Source organism: Nilaparvata lugens, chromosome 3, assembly GCF_014356525.2.
Source record: "Nilaparvata lugens isolate BPH chromosome 3, ASM1435652v1, whole genome shotgun sequence".
Classification (NCBI taxonomy): Eukaryota; Metazoa; Arthropoda; class Insecta; order Hemiptera; family Delphacidae; genus Nilaparvata; species Nilaparvata lugens.
The window spans coordinates 80,963,986-80,988,782 of NC_052506.1; the positions used below are offsets into that span (position 1 = coordinate 80,963,986).

The 24,797-nt window shown below is 35.9% G+C and overlaps 1 protein-coding gene across 2 annotated transcripts in view; it reads left to right on the forward strand.

Annotated features, from left to right (window-relative positions):
• The window catches only part of LOC111064044 (venom dipeptidyl peptidase 4), a 77,126-nt gene that overhangs the window by 15,361 nt on the left and 36,968 nt on the right, over positions 1–24,797 (forward strand). Inside the window, exons 8-10 of one of the 2 annotated variants that reach the window (XM_039424760.1) lie at positions 4,373–4,571; positions 7,711–7,895; positions 9,614–9,811. In XM_039424760.1, the coding sequence (XP_039280694.1) occupies positions 4,373–4,571; positions 7,711–7,895; positions 9,614–9,811 (582 nt within the window). The remainder of the gene's footprint in view (positions 1–4,372; positions 4,572–7,710; positions 7,896–9,613; positions 9,812–24,797) is intronic. The other variant, XM_039424761.1, reaches the window with a different exon arrangement.

A 24,797-nucleotide genomic window follows, 5' to 3' on the forward strand; every position in this document is an offset into this window, starting at 1 on the left:
GTGTAACTCACGCACGTTGTCGAGTGTATGCTATTATTGTAGGCAAATATCGCTCTTGCCATGGCTTCCTTGCCTGCAATAAGCTTATCTGCTTCCAGGAGATGGAGATGTTCCATCAGCATACTGTGCAATCCTTCTATCATCCCTTGAGATCGCGGGTGTTCTGTTGTTTTGTAGTGACTCTCAATTCCATATTCTTGTACGGATTTTACATGGTTGTTGCAGAACTCTTTTCCGTGATCCATAACTAATTCTTGGGGAGTCTGATATAATTCAAAAAATCATATTGAATTCACAACTAGACAGTCAGCTGTCTTATTCTCGAGTGGCCAAGCAGTTGCCAATTAGGTGAATCGATCGATTGAAGTGAGATATTTCTCTTTATTATAATGGAATACGTCCACCTCTACAGTATGGAAAGGTCGTTATGGTGTTAGAGTTAACTGTAATGGTGTTTTGTAGGGTGTTAACTCGCTCATCATATTTAACTCGCTCACATGTCACACATCGACTTAGAATATCACTTACTGTTTTTATCATATTCAGCCAAAAGTATTGTCATTTAAGATGTTCAACTGTTTCCTTTACTCCTCGATGATTTGTTTTCCCTGTATGATATTGTCTGATAATATCATTTTGACATTCCTTATCCTCCACCATTTCTACCTTTTTGGTGCACATAATCATTTTGATATCTCTATTCCATTCAACACCCTTATAGAGCTCTTTGATCTTTTCCACAAATAGCTGGTCTTCTGAGTATATGTAATATATTTTCCCCTGTGTTGTCAATTGTCTGATTGCACTGCTAAGTTCATTATCTAATGTTTTCGGTGGAATACTAATAGTCGTCATCTAATAGGGCCGTACCTATTTGTGTTTCAATAATTCCTTCTTCTTTTTTATTTAGAATGAGTTGATTCCGCTTATTATTAATGATGTCATGTAATACCTCCATTTCATTCCGTTCATTCCTTTCGTCAGCATCCAATAATTCCAGGTCGAATGATGCTGGGCTCCACTCGTTTGTCTCGCCAGTTCTCTCAAATATTGGTCAATAACATTTTCTTCCTCTGAATCAACTGACAATGGGTTGATGTTTCTTGATAAACAATCTGCAACTACATTATCTATTCCTTTAATATGCCTGATTTTAAAATTATACACAGCTAATTTCTCCTTCCACTTTGTTATTCTTGCTGAAGTCTCTTCCAACTTCAGAGTAATGACAACCCAGAGTAATGACATGTGATCTGTTAGCAATTCGAACTCATTACCATACAGATAAGGACGAAAATTCTCTACACACCATACAATGCCCAGTAATTCTCTCTCAATATTACTATAACGTCTTTCAGCTACTAGCAAAGGCAACGGGTCTATCCCCCTGTGATGAAACTCCACTGATGGCCTCCTTGCTGGCGTCTGTTGTCAGTGTGAGAGGTTTCAGTAGATCAGGGAAATTGAGTACCGGAACTGTACAGATCGCTTCCTTACACTTTGCAACTGCATCCTTCACATCACCTGTTATTTCAAATTTGATTCCCCTTTTGAGTAGTTTTGTTTACGGTTCCATCATCTGGGCGAAATTGTGTTCTTTTATTATATTCCTAATTGCATGGGGATATCTGCAAGGTTTGACATATACCGGTACAGTTGAATTTTGTTCGATCAAATGTTGCACTCTCCCTGTAGTCATTAAGGGTTGGCCCTCTTCATATAATGTGTCTCCAAATTCACACAACACACATTCTGCAATATTGTCTCCTTCTTCTCAAATAACACATCCCATTGGATAATGTTCTTCCTTAGATAATTGTTCTGTGGTGTGATAGCTCTTCCTCCCTAACTTAATTATCCAACGTCCATTTTTATATGAAGGCAAGTTTTTCACTTTTTTCATTAGATCACAGCCGATTATCATATCATATTTATCACTCACAAACTTTGTCACATGCACACACATGGATGCTTTTATTCCTGTCAGTATGAATGAGTTCAATTCAGTTTCTCCACCCAGTGCTTGCTCTCCAGTTAAAGTTTTCATTTCTTTTCTTTGAGAGTGTTCATTCTGACAACCATAGCTGCTGTTTCCTCCATCCGATGAATAGTATGTCCATCCTCCGTCTGACTCAGACTCAGAATTCCTACTTCTCGCATGTCTTCTTATCGCGTTCACTTCCATTGGCTCTCCATACTAAGTGTAATTCCTCTCTGCCACTTCCCTGCGATAGATATATGGGCATTCTTGAGCAAAATATCCTTTCTCTTTGCATTCCCAACACTCCCGGCGAGGTCTTGCTGGTTTCCGATCCCGTTCCCACAGTGGCCTCCTCTCCTGTCCCGTTCCTCTCTCATTCCTCCTCTATTGGGAAACTGGCTGCGATTTCCTATGTTGTTGATTGTATTGATGTCCTCTCATAGGTGATCTGTGATGTTTCCTTTCTACTGTTTTCCAGTCTGAATATCTAGGACGACTATCCTCTCCATCAGCCTCCTCATCTTTGACCAAATTTACTGCTTCCTCTAAGGACTTTGGCTTCACAATTTTTACGGCAGTTCTCACTCTTTCTGGCAATGATTGTAGTAGTATTTCTGGAGCCAACTCGTCATCAATTTTCGTTCTCCATAGGCTTTCATCCTGGCTATCACTTGAGTCCAAAATTCGCGATCTAAGACTCATCATCGCATAAGCCAACCGTTTGGCAAATTCTGAGACTGACTCACTAGTTTCCCGTCGTAATTCTAATACTCTGAGTGCACTTGTAGTGATTGACTTCCACGCGCCTGCATAATGTTCCTTGAGAGCTTGACATACAACTGTCCAAGTTGAGATAAATGATGCTCCTATGTCTACTAGCACTGAAACGTTAATTCTTTACAAAAAGTATGCATGAATGTTGGAATTTGTTACCTCATCTATAGAGTTCGCAACTAGTTATGCATAGACTGCATTCATTCTTCCTGGGAAAAGTTCTAATTCTTTCACTTCACCATTGAACTGTAACTTTTTTACTTTCCTTGCCCTATTACCATTGGTAAGGAAAGTATTGCTTTGCAAAAAAAAAATAAGGTACCCCAATTTCTAAATTTCTATACGTTTCAAGGTCCCCTGAGTCCAAAAAAAGTGGTTTTGTGGTATTGTTGTGTATATGTGTGTGTGTGTGTGTGTGTGTGTGTGTGTGTATGTGTGTGTATGAGTGTATGTGCATCTGTATACACGATATCTCATCTCCCAATTAATGGAATGACTTTAAATTTGGAACTTGAGGTCCTTACACTATAAGGATCTGACATGAACAACTTCAATCAAATGCAATTCAAGATGGCAGCTAAAATGGCAAAAATGTTGTCAAAAGCAGGGTTTTTCGCGATTTTCTCGAAAATGGCTCCAACGATTTCGATCAAATTCATACCTAAAATATTCTTTGATAAGCTATATGAACTGCCATGAGTCCTATACCTGTAAAAATTTCAGGAGCTCTGCCCCATCTATGCAAAGACTAATTTTAGATTTCCAATTATCAGGTCTCAGATATAATTTAAACGAAAAATTTTGGGTGGAAAACATTGAGCATGAAAATCTTACAATCAATGTTCAGTAACATTTCCACCTAAAATTGAAAATAAGCTTGGAATTTGAGAAAATGTGATTATTCAATTGCAAACTGTCGGCAACTATTGAGTCTATTAACTCATTCATTATGAAGAGATAGCAGATCTTGTGTGTATCCAGCTTTATTGTCCTGTCACCAGCTGGCTCGGATCTTTGAATAGTAGACTTGAGATGCGCGGGAACACTAGCATCGGGTGATCAATTTTCATGTTGGCAAGGAAAGTTGTGTGAGTGCGCCACACCAGATTTTACTCTAATATTGGCATATGAAGGAGGCTTCTTTTCCCTTTTATATTATCCTTGAAATGCAAAATTTCCAAAAACCTTGTATATAGGTCGATGCGCAATTGAAAAAGGAACATACCTGTCAAATTTCATGGAAATTCATTATCACGTTCCACTGTAAATGCGCAACATATGAACATATAAACATTTAAACATTAAGAGAAATGCCAAACCGTCGACTTGAATCTTGGACCTCACTTCGTTTGGTCAATTATTTTGTCTAGGCCTAATAGTTACTCCTGGGGTGAGGTTAAAGTACTTCATCGCCATTCAATCTTATTTTTTGTCCTTTGAAAAGTGAAATTTGGGAAGGTATCCCTATAAAAGTTTTCGAAAGCAATCTAATAGTTCAGTAATTAATTCTTGACATCAGCTTTGGATTACTTACTTAACAAGCTGGTATTATTCAAATGATATCAACAATATTGGTGATATTTAAAAATCCAAAAGTATTTTGTTTCTTCATTCCAGCTACTATCTCGCTACTAACCTGACAAACCTGAACAGCCTTCATTTGTATGTGATCAAAGATGACGGATCACAACCTGAAAAGTGTCTCTCCTGTGATATCTGTCCAGCATCTGTTGAAGTCTCTATGAGTAGTAATAACTCCTACTATATATTAACTTGTAAAGGACCTGGCCCTCCCACATACAATGTGTACTCCAATGTGAGTGAACAACATAGTTTATTGCTTATAGTCCAGTCAAAAGGTCTCAGTGAGTTTCCAAAATTTTCAAAGAATCATTGAAAAATCCCTTTTTTTTTAAATGTTTGGCTCCAAAACCAGAGATCATGGAGGCCTGCGCAACAATTCAAATTATTGAAAATTTTATTTTCTTCAATTTTGTAGAGAATGATTTTTTCAGCACTTTGGAAAACGTGCTAAAATTGGGATGTCTTAGGGGATTTTAGGGGTGAAGCCGTCCTTTGGCGTGTCAGAGAATTGCAGATTCAAATTCAGCGCCCCAAAATACATACAAAACCGACAACAAAAATTATTTGGGGGCTGTTTCCTGAAATGGACCATTTGATTGGACTGTAAGATAAATTGAGAGAAAAAATCTTTTGACAGGAGACAAACCTCCCCACTTGGAGAAGCAATACCTCTAAATAGCATTTATGAATTTGAATTGCTTACTCGGTGGTTTAGAACACTTTAAAACATTTTACTCACCACTTAATTTCAATCATCTATGCACAAGCCTGGAGATAATTTATGTATCACCCTTGGAAAAATCTATGATATTGAAGTTTTTTCAAGGAATTTCTAAGGAGAAAATCATAGAAAATTTACTTATTGTTACGTTATTGTTTATTGACCATACAAAACAACTTCTGACTTGTAGGGATTTGCGGAGCAGAGAAAAGTAGGGATACAGCGGTGGCAATGTTGTCTTGCTACAGCAGACAGAGTTCTGTAGTATTTAGAAGGTGTTCAACTGCTCATGACACACGTTGGCCCTGATGGGATCGGGCTGGTGCTAAAGCCCTCACGGGCTGAGCTCTTTTGAGTTTGTTCTGGCTACCATCTCAGGTAGTACTGGATCCACCAGTTGCTGGTTCTCATGGTGAAGGGAAAAGGCCAACCTGGGGGAACCATAGCACACTCAAGACTAAGTGACTCCATCCCTGGAAGAGGCCTGGCTTATGGAAGTACGGCTGGGTGAAGACTCCAGACTATGTAAGGTTCATGACTTGACCGAGTAACCAGAGCTCCCTGTCTCTGGGAGTGGCTGGGCACAGTGAAGCATCTGGTGGAGTTTCTGGGTCACCAGTGAGAGACTATGGGAACCTGGGTTCCCCCCGTCTCTGGAAGTACCAAGCATGTGACACTCCTGGGAGGCCAGACCTCGAGACCCAGACTATGGGAATCGGGTAACACCTCTGTCTCTGGAAGTAGCATCATAGTATGTCGAGAAATCCTCTCACTGGTCCCTTTTTCCGAATTCCAAAACGCTCACATTCCTTTTTGGGCGCCTGTGTGGTAAACGTGCAAACGACCACCACAATTAGAAGCCACAAGTATTTTTGCTTGTCTGTAGTTGAGTTATAGGATACATCCAGGCTTGTGCCGCCGGAACTGTATAGTGGTGGTTCCACTCCTCCATGATTCTTGCCTACCAATTTAGCAGTGCCATTGCGTGGTAGTTCATATGTCACACCTAACGGGATATGCACATAGCAGGTGCCCACTTGGAGGTGTGACGATAATGTATGGTGTCATGGCCAGATCCATGCTCATGATACGCACATGTAGTTTCCTCTCTGAACACACTGACTCAATCTGAGTCGATTGAGTCTGATAGACAAATTTGCAACTGTGCTTCATTCTATGACTATTGATTACTGTAATAATCAACTGATTTTTCATTTTTGTTTGTTATATTTTCTATCATAAACTCCCTCCTTCTGGGAGTACTAGGACAAAGGAAAAAGGAAAAAAAATTATTTTAATTATTATTATTATTATTATTGTTGTTGTTATTCAAGGCGCTTAGTTGAGTATATGTGAGCTTCATTAAAACTCACACAACATGCCACCTGTCAATTACATACATTTTTCACTTACAAGATTGGATTTATTTAATACATTTTCCAATATATTAATTTTCTTAAAACCTATGAGTCTTAACTACCAGACAAGGACCTCATTCCCTCTTCAACACTATAGGGGCAACTCTTCAATGGTATATCACTCATTCTTCTTTTGAATACTTTCAAATTAGTCTCCATTTTGAAATCGTTTTTCAAAGAGTTCTATATTTTATGCCTGAATATGATGCTCCCTTCTCATAGATGGCAAGTCTGTGCTTGGGCAAATGAAGATTATTGTTACGCTGAGGAAACTTGTGAATGGGATGGTTGTCAGCAATTATCTCACTATTTCTTTTCATGTACATTGAAATGTCAACCATATATAGAGCCAGAAGGGTTAAAAGGTTGAGTCTGCAAAATATGGGCCTGCAAGAGTCTCTTCTCCCAGAGTGAGTTGAATTCCTAAGCATTCTTTTTTGGATTCTAAAAATGTTTAATGTGCCAGTGGAGGAGCCCCAAAAAATTATGCCATACCTTATAATCGAAAGAGAGTACCCATTGTATAATAAAAGCCTTGTCTTTAAATTTGTAATTGTTAAAACTGTACAAATGGCATAAATAGCATGACAGAGTCTTTGCTGTAATTTCTGTAGGTAGCCTTCCCACTCAAAATAATGTTGCACAAGCAAGCCAAGAAACTTAGCTGAGTCTACATTTTCAACCCAACACCCCCACCAGCGTGCACACCATCGCTATATCCTGATCTCCCTCCATTTCTCTGCACCGCATATTCCCTGAGTCGAAAGTTGTATTGTATGTACTACAAGTTTGAACTTGATCTCTGAGGGTGTGTGCACACAGAAAGCAGTCAGGCGTTCCATTCCGACTTTCACATTCTTAGAAATTGAATGCATGTGAACTGAAGTTTGTTTTGAAGTTTCCACGAGGAAGAGATGCTTACCATATTTTTAAATTTATACTGAAGCTACAGATATCAGCTTGCTGTCTGATAGTAGGCCAATATTGATTTTCTTCAGATTATTCTCATCTGAGAAATAACTAGAACATCATACTCTTATATATTTGACCGCTGACATCTGTCCATATAGAGACCGCATGATCGCCATCTGTGTGCACACACCTATTATAATCCAACTTTTCAGATTAAGCTGGAAAATATGAGTTAATGAAACAAGAGTTTCTGTCTATATTGGTCATTTTCATATTCAGGAGTCATTATTAATTTTTGACATTCTCCTCATCGGTTATAGACTGGAGAGTTTGTCATGGAATTGATAAACAACAACGGAACAAAAGATCAGCTGCAGCAGCTTTTTTTGCCAACTTTATATGAGTATGAAATAACTTTGGCTGACGGTGTGAGCAACGCTTCTGTTTATCTTAGACTACCTCCAAACTTCAACGAAGCCAAAAAATACCCATTAATGCTGCATATGTGAGTTGAGACTTCTCAAATACTGTGTATCAAAAAGAAGAATACAGGTATCATATACCTGTATATGTATCTGTCATAAGTATTATGTCATATGTATCCTATTTTATCTATAGGTATCATTTATATAGTTCTGTTGTTGACGATATTGGTTTAAGGTGACTGTCATATAACAGCACTATATTCTGAATAAAGCAATTTGAGGCTCTTGGGAGAAAAATCTAGGTTGCCAAAAATATAATTGTGTGATTTGGAAACCTTCTCGTGCAAGCCCATGTGGTTAAATATAATAAATTCTACTTTACAACACAGTTGATCGAGGATTATTGAACACTATCTAGGACTTGTATGAGAAGTTTGCAACATTGACAATTATTTTGTTAACGTAGATATTTTGTTCAAGTCACAAAAACTATTTTATTTCATAGTGTCATGATGCATTTCTTAACTAGTGAAGGAAATTGCTTTTAGAGCTAGTTTTTCAATTCGTGGTCTTTGTACAAGATCTTATTCTCCAACAAGCAGCTTAGGCACTTGACCGCTCTTCAGCAAAGCCGTGCAGCCTTGTCTCATCTTGCAGAGGTGACAATGGGGGCTCTCTGATCAGAGCTGAGAGCCAGTTTGGTCAGTTGGTCTGAAGTTGTTGAATGGAGCAGAACACAGCTGAAGTAAACGCGACTAGTGATGCAAACATTCTACCTGCTTCTGCTACAACTTCAAGATACACATTTTCTTTGCTGTAATCAAGAAAAGAGGTGTGTTGCATCAAAGTTCAGTGCTGGTGAATAGGCGAGGTTCCAGCGACTTCATTTGCACTTTATAGCAGCTATCCAGCTGGTTGCAACTTGCAACAACAGGTTACATTTTGACAGAAATCTAACGGAGCTAAAAATATTCCAAAGTGGATTGGAATAGGAAAAGAGAGGCATCTAGAGACTGTTCCATATTGATAGATTTGGACTATTTCTGACGACTCCAGAGAGCCAGTAACCATAAGTATCCAGTTAGGTTACTTATGGCGAAGTCGAGAGAGGTCCAATGACAACATTTCGAGGTGGCGAACACCACCCTTGTCCACAAGAGGGGTTTTGTTTATCAAACTGTTCCTATTCCTGTCTCACCATCACAACCCTGTTAGGCAGTGCAAAAGCACGGCCCCTCTTACCTAAAAGAGGAAATTGTATCAAGAAGGCATTTAATACCCTGTTTCAACCCCCGACACAAGCCATGGTGGTTTTTGGACACCATACAAAGCGCCCCATCCCCTATTGTGGCCCACTCCAGATGCCAACTGAGTCTAGTCGACCAAGAGCGACTCTGATTTTTCTTATAGAAGGCAGTGTGGGCAAAAATCTACTCAGAATAGTTGTAGCCTATAGTATAATGCTCCAAAGCTGTCACCTTACCAATGGCTGTTCTTTGCATTCCTCGCCCTCTATCTCGTGAATCAAAAACATTGATAGATAAATTTGTGTAACATTACCATCAAAACATGATTAAATTGAATATTTATGATTTATTCTGTTGCTATCATATTTATCCACAGTATACAAATGATTTGGCGACAGTGTGAAGTTGTAAAAGGTAGAAGGATAGTGCTATCTGGTTTGTCTAACATTGATGGCAAACCGAAGTTGACTTTGTTCCCAAACATAAACCTCATAATAAGATGTAATTATCTCTGTATTTGATAACAATCTAGATTCAATTTTGAATTCCAGATGGGCATACCCTGATCAGAAGCAGGTTGAAGATAAGTATTATGCTCCAGATTTCTATGATTATTTGGCAACAGCAATGGATGTGGTTGTGGGGTTCTTTGATGTCAGAGGGAGCTCTAAGAGAGGAGATAGCTACACTTTTTCTATCTATAAAAAAGCAGGTCAAGTTGAAGTAGAGGACCACATTTTTGTGACCAAGTGAGTGAATCTTTGATCATTTTTATACACACTCTAGTAGAATCTTAGAATAATATCTCGTAGTACTATTCAAATAACTTTTGCATTTACAGTTTGGAATTATGATGACAAGAGGATATTTCTCTCATTTGAAATGGGTATAGCATAACTACAAGAAATCTTCTACAGATTGAAAGGGCTGCACTTCATTTACTGTTTCATTCTTGTACTTCATTTTGGAGACTCTATCATGATCATTTTTCAAATTATCTATCCACTGAAAATATAAGAATCATAACTGTGATCAAAATAAGAATCTGAGTAAGTCAATGAAACAATCAAATCAAATAATTTTATTGCAGAAGGATCCTTAGATCGTCAAGAGCATTACAACAGTCAAAATTCAACAACTATATACATAGTATATAGTCCATTCTCCATTATAGTCTATTGAGTACCTATATAATATCATCATAGTGGAAAGATAGTGCAATAGAGCTTATCTTCTGTTTATAATATAGTTAATTGTCTAGTTCCTGCTATAGTGATCTTTGAACTGTCAGTATAGGTTAAACAAGGAGTGTTGATGATAGGGAATGAATATTTGAAATTAATTTTTCCATCGAAAGCTGATGCAATGCTATATACAGTATAAGTCAGCTGCATATAACCTGCCGATAATTGTCATGGATAATTTTCTAGTTTCATGCTGTGGTTATTGATTATTATAATAATTATTTTCCAACTAACCTGCAAGTATAATCCAAAAGTACACTTTGCACAACACTGCATCACTTCGCTTCTTAATAATTCACTACAAGATCATCAACCTTTTATATCCTTATTTATCCACTGATTTTCAACCAACTCCAATGGCTAACACAAAATAAAATCGAAGTCACTTCAAACGATGATATACCCTCACAAAGAAGCCTGCCATGCCCAGTACTCAGTAGTACATCAGTTAACTTTAATTTGGGGGCTGGAGAGGTTATTTCATCAGCCCAATTAGACAAAAGTCGACTACTTGATGCTCCTAGGCTAACAACTCCTGAAGCTGCCCTAGCCATCCTTCTAAATGCCATGAAAAAACAAAATGAAGATTTCAAGACCAACTTGAAGATGCAATTTTCTCAGATCAAGGGGGATGTAGTGGGTAGTATATGTTCTGAGATTAAACAACAAAAACCAGACATTAAAGCTGAATTTTCAGAATTGAAGCAGGAAGTGGAACAGATAATAGAGTCTATGGAAAAACAAGATGAAAGATTTACACTATCAGACATTAGGTTAGCTGAAGTTGGAAAGTTGCAAACTAAACATTCCTCCCAAATGAATCAACTGGAAGTAAGTTTTACTCTTACCAACAATGAAGATAGCAACTCTGACTCCATTTGTAAATTAAAAGGACATTCAACTCATCAAATGCCTTATAATACTACTAGTTGCAGTAATGGAAGGGCAAGAACCGTTAAGTTTAAAAAACACCACAAACCTTGAGAACAATCAACACAAAATAAATTGTCAGTAACCCCAATCAATACCCAAAAATGATAATAAAGGTATTTTTCAACAAATAAACTACAATAGTGATTTTTTTTCAACATATTATCAGAGCAACATACAAACCAGTTTCATCAAAACCAAAGGTAAACAGAAACAGTAACTCAATTTACAGTAAACAGTATACTCAGCATTCAGTAAACAGTATACTCAACAGCCTTCTGGTTCCACAACTTCAAAACAAACACAGCCTCCTGAATCAGAACGACTGCAGCACCGGCAACACTAGGAAGGGGAGTTGCTACAGACACCGCAGCCGTGCAATATCCCAGCCAGAATAGTGATGTCATCACAGTATACATACAGTATGGAAACTTGGCTATAGTGAGGTCCACGTTACAATGACAGTATTTGTTCAACTTTGGTTTTGCTATCCTTGTCTATCATTCAACAAAGCCGGTGGTACTATCCTTTTCTCGGTCCACAAAGATGACACTTATGTTTTTGACAGTGTAGAAATATAAATAATTAATGCAGAGAATCGACATCGCTATTCTCCTATCTTTATCCACTGCCATTATAACGTGGACCTCACTATAGTACCCTGATGCGAAAACCCGCCATTTTGTTAGGAAGCGCCGCATTGTAATATAGTGAGGTACAAGTTATAATGGCAGTGTAGGAAGATAGTAGGGGTAAAGTGAGACTTCTGTCTCAGAGCTGCCCCAAAGCTGGAGAAAAGCTGGAGAAAAGCTGGCTCAAATCTGTCCCAAATCTGATTCTTGGTTCTAACCTTGCCCAACCCAATGTAATCTGAACTAACCTAACCTAGCCATACCCCTAATCTCACAATAAACCTCAAATGAAGATTTCCCACTTTTTTGGAAAAAAACTAGATCCAGCTTTTTTTTATTTCTTGAATAACTAAGAAACCGTTGATTTCACAAAAAAAATTACAAGAATAACTTTTTCCAGTAAATCTAATAACGAATCCATTGACACCCCATTTGTCAAGATTGAACAAAAAATAAGGATCTCATGAGAAAACTAGATCCAGCTTTTTTCAATTTCTTCAATAACTAAGAAACCGTTGATTTTACAAAAACTCTACAGGAATAACTTTTTCTAGTGAATCTAAAAACAAATCCATTGACACCCCATTTGTCAAGATTGAACAAAAAATAAGGATCTCATGGGAAAACTAGATCCAATAACTAAGAAACCAAGAATAACTTTTTCCAGTAAATCCATTTGTCAAGATTGAGCAGAAAATAAGGAAAAAGTAGATCCAATTTCTTGAATAACCAAGAATATTTTTTTTCAGTAAATCCATTTGTCAAGGGATCCTAACTCTGATACTGTGCAATAAGCACACAATAATATTTTTATGTTGAGACCCTTTCTTAAACCTCAGCACTAAACCCCCACTCCCCCACGGAGGGGGGGGGGCTGGTCGGCTTGACCCTCTGTCTTTAACCAACTAAGTTTGAACTACTTGAAAACTCACCTCAGGTTGTATTAAACATTTATTATAAAAATAGATCATGAGTGTTGATAAATTTGGTCGATATTTGTATGATAAAGATAATAATAGTTATATTAATGTTGATATCAAAAATTTGATTCAGAATTTTTTCCATATTTTACAATGTATACCATTAGCAGCAACTTTCATACCAAACATCAATCTCAATAATGAAAAAGAATGGAAGTATATGACTGATCCAAACTTAATCCAACAATTCTCACTTTCTTCTGGAATCTCTTTTAAAGAATGGTATGGAAAAAATGTAATAAATATAGGTGAAAAATCTTAGGTTTTGGTGAGTACACCCAGAAAGAAATTGTAGATGTAGGTGAGTACACCCAGAAAAAAATGTAGGTTTGGTTACCCAGACCAAGAACATTATTCAACTTGAATGAAAAATCTAAGCTCATATGGATAGCACTATATCATCACAGTCAGTATTTTGCTTTGAAAGAAGCTGATAAATTGAATAATAATATAAAATGCTTTAAAATTGAATTTGAAGAAAATGGTTGGAGATCAAGACAAGAACAATTCTACAAAACAATGGGATGATACTGAAGGTAAAATATTGATACATTTTGTCACGTGGTACTTTAGTACCATCAAATATCTTGAAATGAACCAATGAATTCTAATAGAATTATAAAATGGGAAGAAGGTAAGACCTGGTCAAAGGATCAATCAACTTAAATCGAATATTATTGGTGATTAGGAGAAATAGTATTATCAAAAATGATAAGAAAACATGTATAATTGTGATTCAACAACTATAAGAATCCATTGGCAAGATTAAAAAATTATAAAGCGACTTACTTATTATTGGCGGATTATAAAAAATAAAAGTTTGCATGAACGTTGAGGTTAGAATTATTTGTTTACATTTTTGAAAAGAATCAGTCGATCTTGAATGAATTGATAATTATTGGAATCAATACTGGTGTATCAATAGTGGGGAAATCAATTAAAAGCGCTATTCAAATTAACTTAAATTAAAAGAAAAGTCACAACATGTTGAGTGATATCACATAGTTCATAAGAACATTTTATAAATTTATTTGATTTAAGTAGGAAACTTACTTCCATGCACGGCCCGAACTCATTAAAAAACCCTGAGATTTCATTTGTTCAATATCAATTTTATTCAGTATTATTTCTTGCTAATTGATCAAAGTAAGCCATATCGAATCTATAGACCAAACAGGTTTTTATTTGTATAATTTTGAATTGACTGGAAGTCCAAGCATCAGTATTAAATATAATGTGTTTATGAATTTGAAACTCACTATTGTGAAAGCTATTAAATCCTGTGATAATTGTTCAGATTTTAGAACGAATTTATTTAAGAAAATTATGGATATAAGAAAATTTTATATATATTGAAAAAGTACAGATATCAAATATTTTATATACACTTTTTTATGGGAATATATTTTGTGTTTTATGTCAGCATACAAATCATGGAAATTTATTTTATCCTAGTTCATCTCGTGATATACAGTTTGAGCTGTTTTAGTACCAATAAATATTCAGCAGCACATAAAATTATTGAATCAAGTAATATTGATCTTATTAAGAGCACTCAGTATTTATCATCCTTTGATGATAATCATATTAGTTTGCCAGAAAGAGTATATTGATAATTATATCAATAAGGTTCCAGTTATATCATATAAGGATCCAGAGAGCTTCAAGAACTGGCGTTGTAAGTTCTAAGGAATTTTGGAAGGATAAATTGGTGGATACCTGTATTCATGACGAGCGTTTTAAGAATCAACTAGAAACAACTATAGTTGATCCTTATCATTCTCTAGTGGTACATGGTTACTGACAATCAGTCATCAGATATTCTTTTAATTTCCTCACTGGTATTCTTCAAGAACTTCATAGAAGCAGCGGTAAGAATTATTAATCACCAGTCATTGAACCTTATGGTAATTAATTGTATTTGGAGAATTCATGTGTCTACCACTGAGCTAGAGCTGAGGTTTGAACCCGGTAATTTTGTGAGCCGGATGGCCTTAATTTTTTGTGAATTTATTCGCAAAAGAGGGAATTTAGTGACTGCTCTTATAAATATCAAGAACATCGTATCATCTGTAAAGGATTTGCAATTTACCACCTTACACAGTTATAGCTTCATAATGTGGGGCTCTATCATAAGAGATAACCCTCCAAGGAGCACAACCTCACACAATATGTCACCCAACCAGTGGGGCAAAGGTTTACGCCCTCACACAATATGGCACCACAAGCGTGAGGCGTGATGAAAGCTTACCTACTCAATCTCACTATTAATGATTCATAAAATTATTAATAAAACTGAAAGCTGCAAGAAGTATAATCTGAAGTTGATTCAACAAGATATATCTGATGATCTATTGTAAGTTTCTGGCTAAAATAATCGAGTTGCTCTTCAAATTGAAATTTTTCAAGCTGCATAAATACAGACAAACTGTATCACACGAGTTTGATAACATAATTCTCATAATAGAGAAAAAATTGGATGGAAATTTCCATAAAATTTTATAACCAAATTTTGATCTTGATCTTTGAATCTAGACATTGTATGCTGACCAGGGTTATAGGTTATTTGAAGCATTATAGCATTATTATTATTGTTGAGGAAGATAAAACCCTACCTGAAATTTTGAGAACTATATTAGTGTAATCTATCTATGTTGGAAGTCATACCTGTCACTTGATGTTCTTTTCGTAATATATGTACATGACACTTGAAAATTTTAACACCACACAATTTTATCCAGAATAGGCACTATCACTAAATCCATTTTAATATTCCTGTAATTTGGCAGTACACTTGGCAATTTATTCGAAGTATTCCATAATATCGTTACCATGAGCCAGTCGCCAGCTAACTCGCAAATTTCCTACTTCAGCGACCACCCCCAAAACTATGTAGCTACGACACCGGCCGACCAACAACCCCAGGACAACGCCGCGGGGACCCCACAGGAGAGAGAAGGAGGCAGTGTATGCTCCATCAATTTCGACCCGCAAAACCTGGCCCATTTTTCTTCCACTAAGATCGATAATGTCATCGAGGAAATAAATCCTGACGAGAATCCAGCTGGCAGAGATGAGAGAGTGAGGGCGTCCAACTCAGTGCCGGCGTCTTCGCAGATCGCTCCAAGCGTCACTGAGGGAATGGAGAGTGCCGCCACCCAATCGCCATCCGATATCGCCAGTCAACCGCCATCCGCAACCACCAATCTAGAAAAATGCAACATCACATTAAATTCTTCAGCCGGATGTACTACAAATCTCATAGCAAATGATTCCATAAATGAATTTAAACTTTTGCTCAGCCAAGCCTTGAAGGGAGTGACTAAAAAAATACAAGAGGATATCAATGAAAATACTAAAGCCATCCAGGATAAAGCGGAGGAAAATACCAAAATCCTACAAGAAGGTATCAAAACTATGGATGAAAAATTTTCCAGCTTCAGGGAGGAAGTGAGAAATATAATAGATACCAAAATAGATACACAATCTGCAGTCATCGAAAAGTTAGAAACTTTTAGATGATGTCACCTGTCAAATAAATGAGCGGTTGGATGACATACCAAAGGAAGTTGAAAAACAGGTGGACGTATTGGGTAAGGAGCTGGGCACCACTATCATGGGAACTGTCATGGAAAAGGTGTTAGAAAATAAGGGTGAGATAGAGACAAAAGTGGAGGAAAACAATAATAAAATAGCAAAAATAGTCAAGGAACAAAGTAACGTGCAGACATGTATAGCGAATTCAGCGGAGGAGGGGGCAAAATCACGAGAGAGATACGGCATGTAGGAGAATGCTATAGGCAGACAGCAGTTGGTGCTAACCGGATTGTATGATGAAGTGAATGCAAATAAGAAAATTATGAATGATAAATGGATCGCAAATGAAGAATGAGTCTCCAGAATAGAGACATGTATGGAAAGTATCCCAGTCAGTCGAATGTATTATACACCAAATGAAGTAGTAAACGGCACTCAACTTTTTCAAAGTCTTGGAAAATTTGATAACTCCCACCGTCATATGCAACACCGACCATTTATAGACCAAATAAAAGCCATTCAGGAATTGATACCCACCTCTTGGTTAGTATGGCGCTTCCAACTGTCCAGTCTATTACTCGGCGAGCTGCTGATGTTTTTTCAGAGCCGGATGCGAGATATCAATACCCTGGAGGACTTCATCTCCCAATTCCTGCAGCAGTATTGGAGCGAACGTAAACAGATGGACGCACTATCAGAGATTATATCATGCACATATGATAATAGAGGCAGACAGTCATATACTGAATTTGTGGCTAAGATGATGTGCAAGAATTCGCAACTAGACGAATCTTTGGCGGATGCATCACTAGCAAATATATTATCAAAAAAGCTTCCTTTCAATGTTCGCATGATACTAGCCGTATCCTCGATTGCCAGTTGCAAAGAATTAATGGAACATTTACACTGTATCCAATCCGTTACTTCTGAATCCAGTCAGGTAAACGATCGCACAGGAGACTCCAATCATTCTCTTCAACATAATAGCAATAGCTTCAGAAAAAATTATAATGGTGAGAATCAAATGTCAAATGCCGGAGTAAACACTCGATATCCAAAATACACTGAAAATATTAGCAGAGGTCAATCGTTTGAAAACAGTTCTAGAAATAGATCTCCATATTACAATAACAAACAACAGGATAGAGGAGCACATTATAACAGCAGACATCATTGGTATAGAAATAATAAACAGAAAATAACTTTCACCAATCAGGATGTAAATTTCACAAAACAGGTCGAAAATAAACAAAATAATAATAGAGTAGACACATCTTTCACAGTAGCACATACAACAAAGACAACCCAAAACCAACAACCAGAACAAACCCACCACCACAACAACTCGCCACCAAATAAAGAAGTCAAATATACATCAAATTCAGTCTGTAAAAAACAACCTATATTAAGTCCACTATTCCCTCCCGAAGAACTACCACTAGTAACCAGCCCACCACCGAAAAAACTTTACAGCATTGACACAGAAATGATTAAAGAATTGCCAATAACCAAGCCTAAAAATAATGAACCACAATCATGCACCAAACCTGTGTACCAGCATGCAATAACCCCACAACCTACCCGGTTTGAGCAGCCACCACCCAAGCATCGTTGGATCCACCCGCGGCACACTAGGTTCAAGGGGCAAACCACCACCAAGGCAAGCCGAAAGTGTGACCGGCAGGATGACGTTGGAGTGGACCCTAGAGTCCAACACCGGAAGGCCCACCGGAGAAAACAACAGGGAAGGCCACAGAAGAGAGGTTATCGCCCGCATGCTAAATTCAAGCACCGAAAAGGGTATATCAAGAAATCAGACAACCAGAAAAAGAAGGCAGCATGCAGAGAGGATAACTGGCACCAGGATGAGATGAATAATTGGACGAACATGCACCCGAAGCACACGCAGTTCAAGCAAGCAGCTTACTGTCGTGATTGCAACTACGGCATAAACAAATGGAACATGCTCAAAAACAAGGAAAAAGTAATAATGGATACAGATTTAGAAAATGGTAAAGAAAGAAATCATTATAGGAAGCTATTGGAAGATGAAAGGCAAGCGATAAATTTGAAAAGAATAGTGAATTGTTTATTGAAAATGGAATTGTATGATTGGTGTTTATGGAAAGGTTATGTTGGGAGAAATACAATGAATACATTGATTTATTTCGTGAATATTATCATTATTATGGCTGTGATAGCAACTAAAGAAAATATTATTAATGCAATGAGGAATGAGGGCGTATCTTATATTAAGAAGGTTGATTCAAAAATTTTCAAAACTAATCTGAAACTCAGAATGATTCAAAATAAACAAAGTAAATTCTCTAGGCTATCCAGGATAAGAGAGCTGATGGAGAACCGGTCGTCAAAACTGCCAGATTATTTACAGAATCAAAACCCAATACTCATGATCACAAGCTACATTTTCGAGACACTAAGCGATAAGGAAGTAAATAATAATATTTTGATGAAACATCATTGGCCTACCTGACGAGGTATACATACCAGATGAACACCAACCATACACTCAATTAGTAGACAAGTATCTACTCCGAATAACAACACCTGAAAATAAAGAAATAAAAAATTTAGAAACCACCTTTAATACCATCCTCACTAATAAAGCAAGAGAATAAATAACTTCCAATTTAAAAACCAACTTACCGTTTTATATCATGAAGAAGCATCAAAATGGCGACAGTTGATGAACAGAAGCCAACGAAAATCAGCCGTTAACTGCAAGAACCCAAGTATTCAATGCCTGATAAATCGCCTAAGTTGTTACCCCAAGAAAGGCTCAAGTGTCATATAAATGTGAATTGTATGTAAAGATATTATAAAAATATTATATTATTATCATTTATGTGTGAATCTAATTGAGAAAATAAATAAGATTATCTGCCAAATGATCAAACTGCATAGTTACCACCAGAAAGCATTAAGCCAAAGTTTCAATGTATCAAATGAATAAGAAGTTCTTGTTAATGAAATTTACCAAAGATTATCCTTTAAAGATATTCATTGTATAAAAGTAAAGCCCAAATTAAGTAAGAGATTGAAATCAAAATGTACAAGCCACTGTTCTATGTCGAGGGAGAAGAAATATTATATTCTGCAAGTCAGAGAATCATAATGTTGTTAGGTTGGCAATGATTTTGCACTAACGTTCGAATGTGCTTCCAGCCTGAGGGCGAAGCATGGACTGGAAAAAATGTTAATATTGTGTATGGAAGAGAAGATAATTTATACTTATGTATTGTGCATAGTAGGAGATTGGCTGATGTAAGGCGTATGTATTTGAATTGAATTTAGTTATTATTGTATATGTTGTTGAATTGTTAGGAGACAGGATTCTCAGTAGATTTATTAACAGGCTTTGTAACATGTGTGATTTCTGATCCAAAACCAACAGGATCATAAAATTATATTATATTCTCAAATTGTCGTTTTATATCAGAAATCAGAGGGCGTATTGTGTAACGTGGTACTTTAGTACCATCAAATATCTTGAAATGAACCAATGAATTTTAATAGAATTATAAAATGGAAAGAAGGTTAGACCTAGTCAAAGGATCAATCAACTTAAATCGAATATTATTGGCGATTAGGAGTAATAGTATTATCAAAAACGATAAGAAAACATGTATAATTGTGATTCAACAACTATGAGAATCCATTGGCAAGATTAAAAAATTATAAAGCAACTAACTTATTATTGGCGGATTATAAAAAATAAAAGTTTGCATGAACGTTGAGGTTAGAATTATTTGTTCACATTTTTGAAAAGAATCAGTCGATCTTGAATGAATCGATAATTATTGGAATCAATACTGAGCGAATCAGCTGATCATTCGATCAACCAGTATAATAGGTTGAATTATTTAAAATTTACTCACAAAGGATATATTATGTATACTAAAGGAGGTTGATGTGTAGAAATACAGACAACTATTATTTCTATATAAATATTTATTATAATCTAAAAAGAACGAAAATCCAGAGTATACAAAACTCATATAAAAAACTAAATGTATTATCTATTGAAATTGTATGTTATGATTTATTTATGAAATTAATTTAAGATAAACACTACATGTATTTATATAAAAACTCTTTATTTAATTTTTTTCTATTATAAAGTTGAAGAAGCCCTGATTCTGAGGCGACCAATTGTATGGAGTTTATTAAATTGAAGACCAATCAGAGAGAAGCTTACAAAATTGTTCTAGGAAGAGATAAATTTTTCTGAAAACCTCCTTCTTCTGGCTTATGATCTTGACCTGAGAGGATGCACATGGAGTTTAGGGTTCTTTCTTCCTTTTAAATTTTGAAATTATCAAGCCAAACCCTTTTTAAATGTGAAATATTTGTATTAAATGTTTAATTATCTGTGAACTCAGTGTTGTTGAAGAGTTCGTAATTTATAATCAATTCCCATAAGTATATCTTTAATTCGGAAAGAAATCTATAAGAATCTGGACCTCTAGCCCAGCAGAGACGAAAGGAGCCTGCCTAATTAATTATTGGAAATAATTAATTCAATCCACAAGACCGTTGAGAACTTCATGAATGTGAGTGATAAGTCAAACAAGCTCGTTTTAGGTTTTCTACGTATAGTGGGGAAATCAATCAAAAGCGCTATTCAAATTAACTTAAATTAAAAGAAAAGTCACAAAGTGTTGAGTGATATCACATAGTTCATAAGAACATTTTATAAATTTATTTGATATAAGTAGGAAGCTTACTTCCATGCATGGCCCGAACTCATTAAAAAACCCTGAGATTTTATTTGTTCAATATCAATTTTATCCAGTATTATTTTTTGCTAATTGATCAAAGTAAGCCATATCAAATCTATAGACCAAACAGGTTTTTATTTGTAGAATTTTGAATTGACTGGAAGTCCAAGCATCAGTATTAAATATAATGTGTTTATGAATTTGAAACTCACTATTGTGAAAGCTATTAAATCCTGTGATAATTGTTCAGATTTTAGAACGAATTTATTTAAGAAAATTATAGATATAAGAAAATTTTATATATATTGAAAAAGTACAGATATCGAATATTTTATATACACTTTTTTATGGGAATATATTTTGTGTTTTATGTCAGCATACAAATCATGGAAATTTATTTTATCCTAGTTCATCTCGTGATATACAGTTTGAGCTGTTTTAGTACCAATAAATATTCTAATATAAATAAGGATTTGCAATTTACCACCTTACACAGTTATAGCTTCATAATGTGGGGCTCTATCATAAGAGATAACCCTCCAAGGAGCACAACCTCACACAATATGTCACCCAACCAGTGGGGCAAAGGTTTACGCCCTCACAATTTGTAGATAATACTTTTGATTTGAATATTGTCTAGTTTTTGTAATTTTATAGAAGATTTATAATACTCTTTTTACTGTTCCACTCAGTGGTGTATATTCAAACTCATTATCATGGAGGATTAAACAGTAGGCACTGGTTTTTTCTGAGAAATTATTTGTTGTTTTCAATGTCAACTTCATGTCTATTGCACCAGATTTCAATAGTTCATTTTGCTTACTACAGTCTATAACAACCAATGGTGCATATTCATCGAATGTTTTATAATCAATTGATGTACTGCTGTTATAAGGATAGTATTCATTTTGGAATTCAGAGAACATGTGATACAATAAATGTTTATTACCAACAATATTTTCATAGGGGAATGATTGAGCATTTAAATAGAGATTAACATTGTTCAGATTACAGAAATTGAAATGTGACCTGTTAGCAGTTATAACATTTTTCCTATTCTTTTGTAATCCAAGAATAATGAATCTAGGTTTCAATATGTTTGAAGTTGTCTTAACTGTCTATTGAAGATTGGTAGTTTCAGGTAACTGTGGAAATCCATGCAATTCCCATGACCTGAATAGAATGGTAATTGGTATATCACCATGTGTTAAACTCAGCAGATCAAGACGAACAGTGTCAGAAGCATGTATGTAGGGTACTTTCCATTGTAGTTTTGTAATATCAATTTTCACCGATTTCGCTGTTTCTGATTCAATACAATTTAAGTCTGATGATGATCTTAATGGAACAATTTCCTGACAAACATTCAATAGAACTTTTCTATAGTCTTCCATTACACCTAACCACATATCCAAAGGAATGCAAAAGCAGAATTTATCTAAGTTTTTCCATCCAGTCAACTTCCATCCTGCATTCTCCATAATTTTTTCTTCGAGTTTTGATTGACGTAGATAGTTTTTCATGGTTGTTGTCAATCCTACATAATGTGTGCGATCAACTTCAACCCCTCCCAATTCATATCTGATTTCATCAAATAGGTATGCAACTCCATTATTGATAAGTCCTTGGTTTCAACATCATTCTTATCTTTCACTTTGATTCCACCTTCAATTATGAGAAAACTTCTACTTGGAAGTGTATAAATATCTTCTTGTTTCAAACTAATTCGAATTTCATCATTATAATTGAATGTCTGTTGAATATATGGTGTGTGAGTGATATACTCATATTTGCTAATACTTTCATCAAGATGTACTCTCTGATCAACAAGTAATATATCCGACTTGACTTCTTTCCTATACATTTTTATTATATATTTTTTCTTCTCAATACAACCTGAGGTGAGTTTTCAAGTAGTTCAAACTTAGTTGGTTGAAGACAGAGGGTCAAAACCCCCCAGCCCCCCCCCCCTGTGGGGGGGGGTTTAGTGCTGAGGTTTAAGAAAGGGTCTCAACATAAAAATATTATTGTGTGCTTGTTGCTCAGTTTCAGAGTTAGGATCCCTCGACAAATGGATTTACTGAAAGAAATTATTCTTGGTTTCAAGAAATTGGATCTACTTTTTCCATATTTTCTGTTCAATCTTGACAAATGGATTTACTGGAAAAAGTTATTCTTGGTTTCTTAGTTATTGGATCTAGTTTTCTCATGAGATCCTTATTTTTTGTTCAATCTTGACAAATGGGGTGTCAATGGATTCGTTATTAGATTTACTGGAAAAAGTTATTCATGTAGATTTCTTGTAAAATAAACGGTTTCTTAGTTATTGAAGAAATTGAAAAAAGCTGGATCTAGTTTTCTCATGAGATCCTTATTTTTTGTTCAATCTTGACAAATGGATTTACTGGAAAAAGTTATTCTTGGTTTCTTAGTTATTGGATCTAGTTTTCTCATGAGATCCTTATTTTTTGTTCAATCTTGACAAATGGGGTGTCAATGGATTCGTTATTAGATTTACTGGAAAAAGTTATTCGTGTAGATTTCTTGTAAAATTAACGGTTTCTTAGTTATTGAAGAAATTGAAAAAAGCTGGATCTAGTTTTCTCATGAGATCCTTATTTTTTGTTCAATCTTGACAAATGGGGTGTCAATGGATTCTTTATTAGATTTACTGGAAAAAGTAATTCCTGTAATTTTTTTGTAAAATTAACGGTTTCTCAGTTATTCAAGAAATAAAAAAAAGCTGGATCTAGTTTTTCTCCAAAAAAGTGGGAAATCTTCATTTGAGGTTTATTGTGAGATTAGGGGTATGGCTAGGTTAGGTTAGTTAAGGTTACATTGGGTTGGGCAAGGTTAGAACCAAGAATCAGATTTGGGGCAGATTTGAGCCAGCTTTTCTCCAGCTTTTCTCCAGCTTTGGGGCAGCTCTGAGACAGAAGTCTCACTTTACCCCTACTGAAGATAGGAGAAAAGGGTTGCCAGATCTCAGCCTTGCCACCCAAACAGCTGATACTGATATATCTGATGAATTTTATTGTTTATTATTGTTGAAAATAGTTAATTATATTTTATCTGTCAAGAAAATATATATTTTAGAGCTGTAATAATAAATTTTCATAATTGAGATAAAATATTTTGTCAATTAGTTGAATTTCTACATTGTTGATAAACGATGTGGCAACATCGCAAGGCATGAAAGAGATAGCACCATCTGCTTTGTTGAATGATAGGCAAGGATAGCAAAACCATTGCAAATCACACACTGCCATTATAGCTTGGACCTCACTATAGTATCGATGGTAGGTTTGGATGACTTAAATGATTGGGATAAATTGATGTTGTTAACTGCCACAAGCCAATCAGAAGACCAGGATTGGAACTTCCCAAGGTCACATGACGTGTCTAGTATTTGCATCATGTAAAAAGCATTGATGGAAAAGGCGTTTGATTACAAGTTTCCATTCTGTACCTATTCTGTGACGTCATGCTGCGACCGCGCCTTGGAGGGAACTCCACCACTGATCAACTTTGTTCCAACAGCCGCTTCTTTGCTTATCGCTTCCAAGTTGACTTGAAAATCTTCCATTGGTCAAGTTGACGGGAAATCGAATTCACCAACAACATCAGTAAATGAGCAGTCCACACTTCCCAGGAGCTGTAAATGTCACCC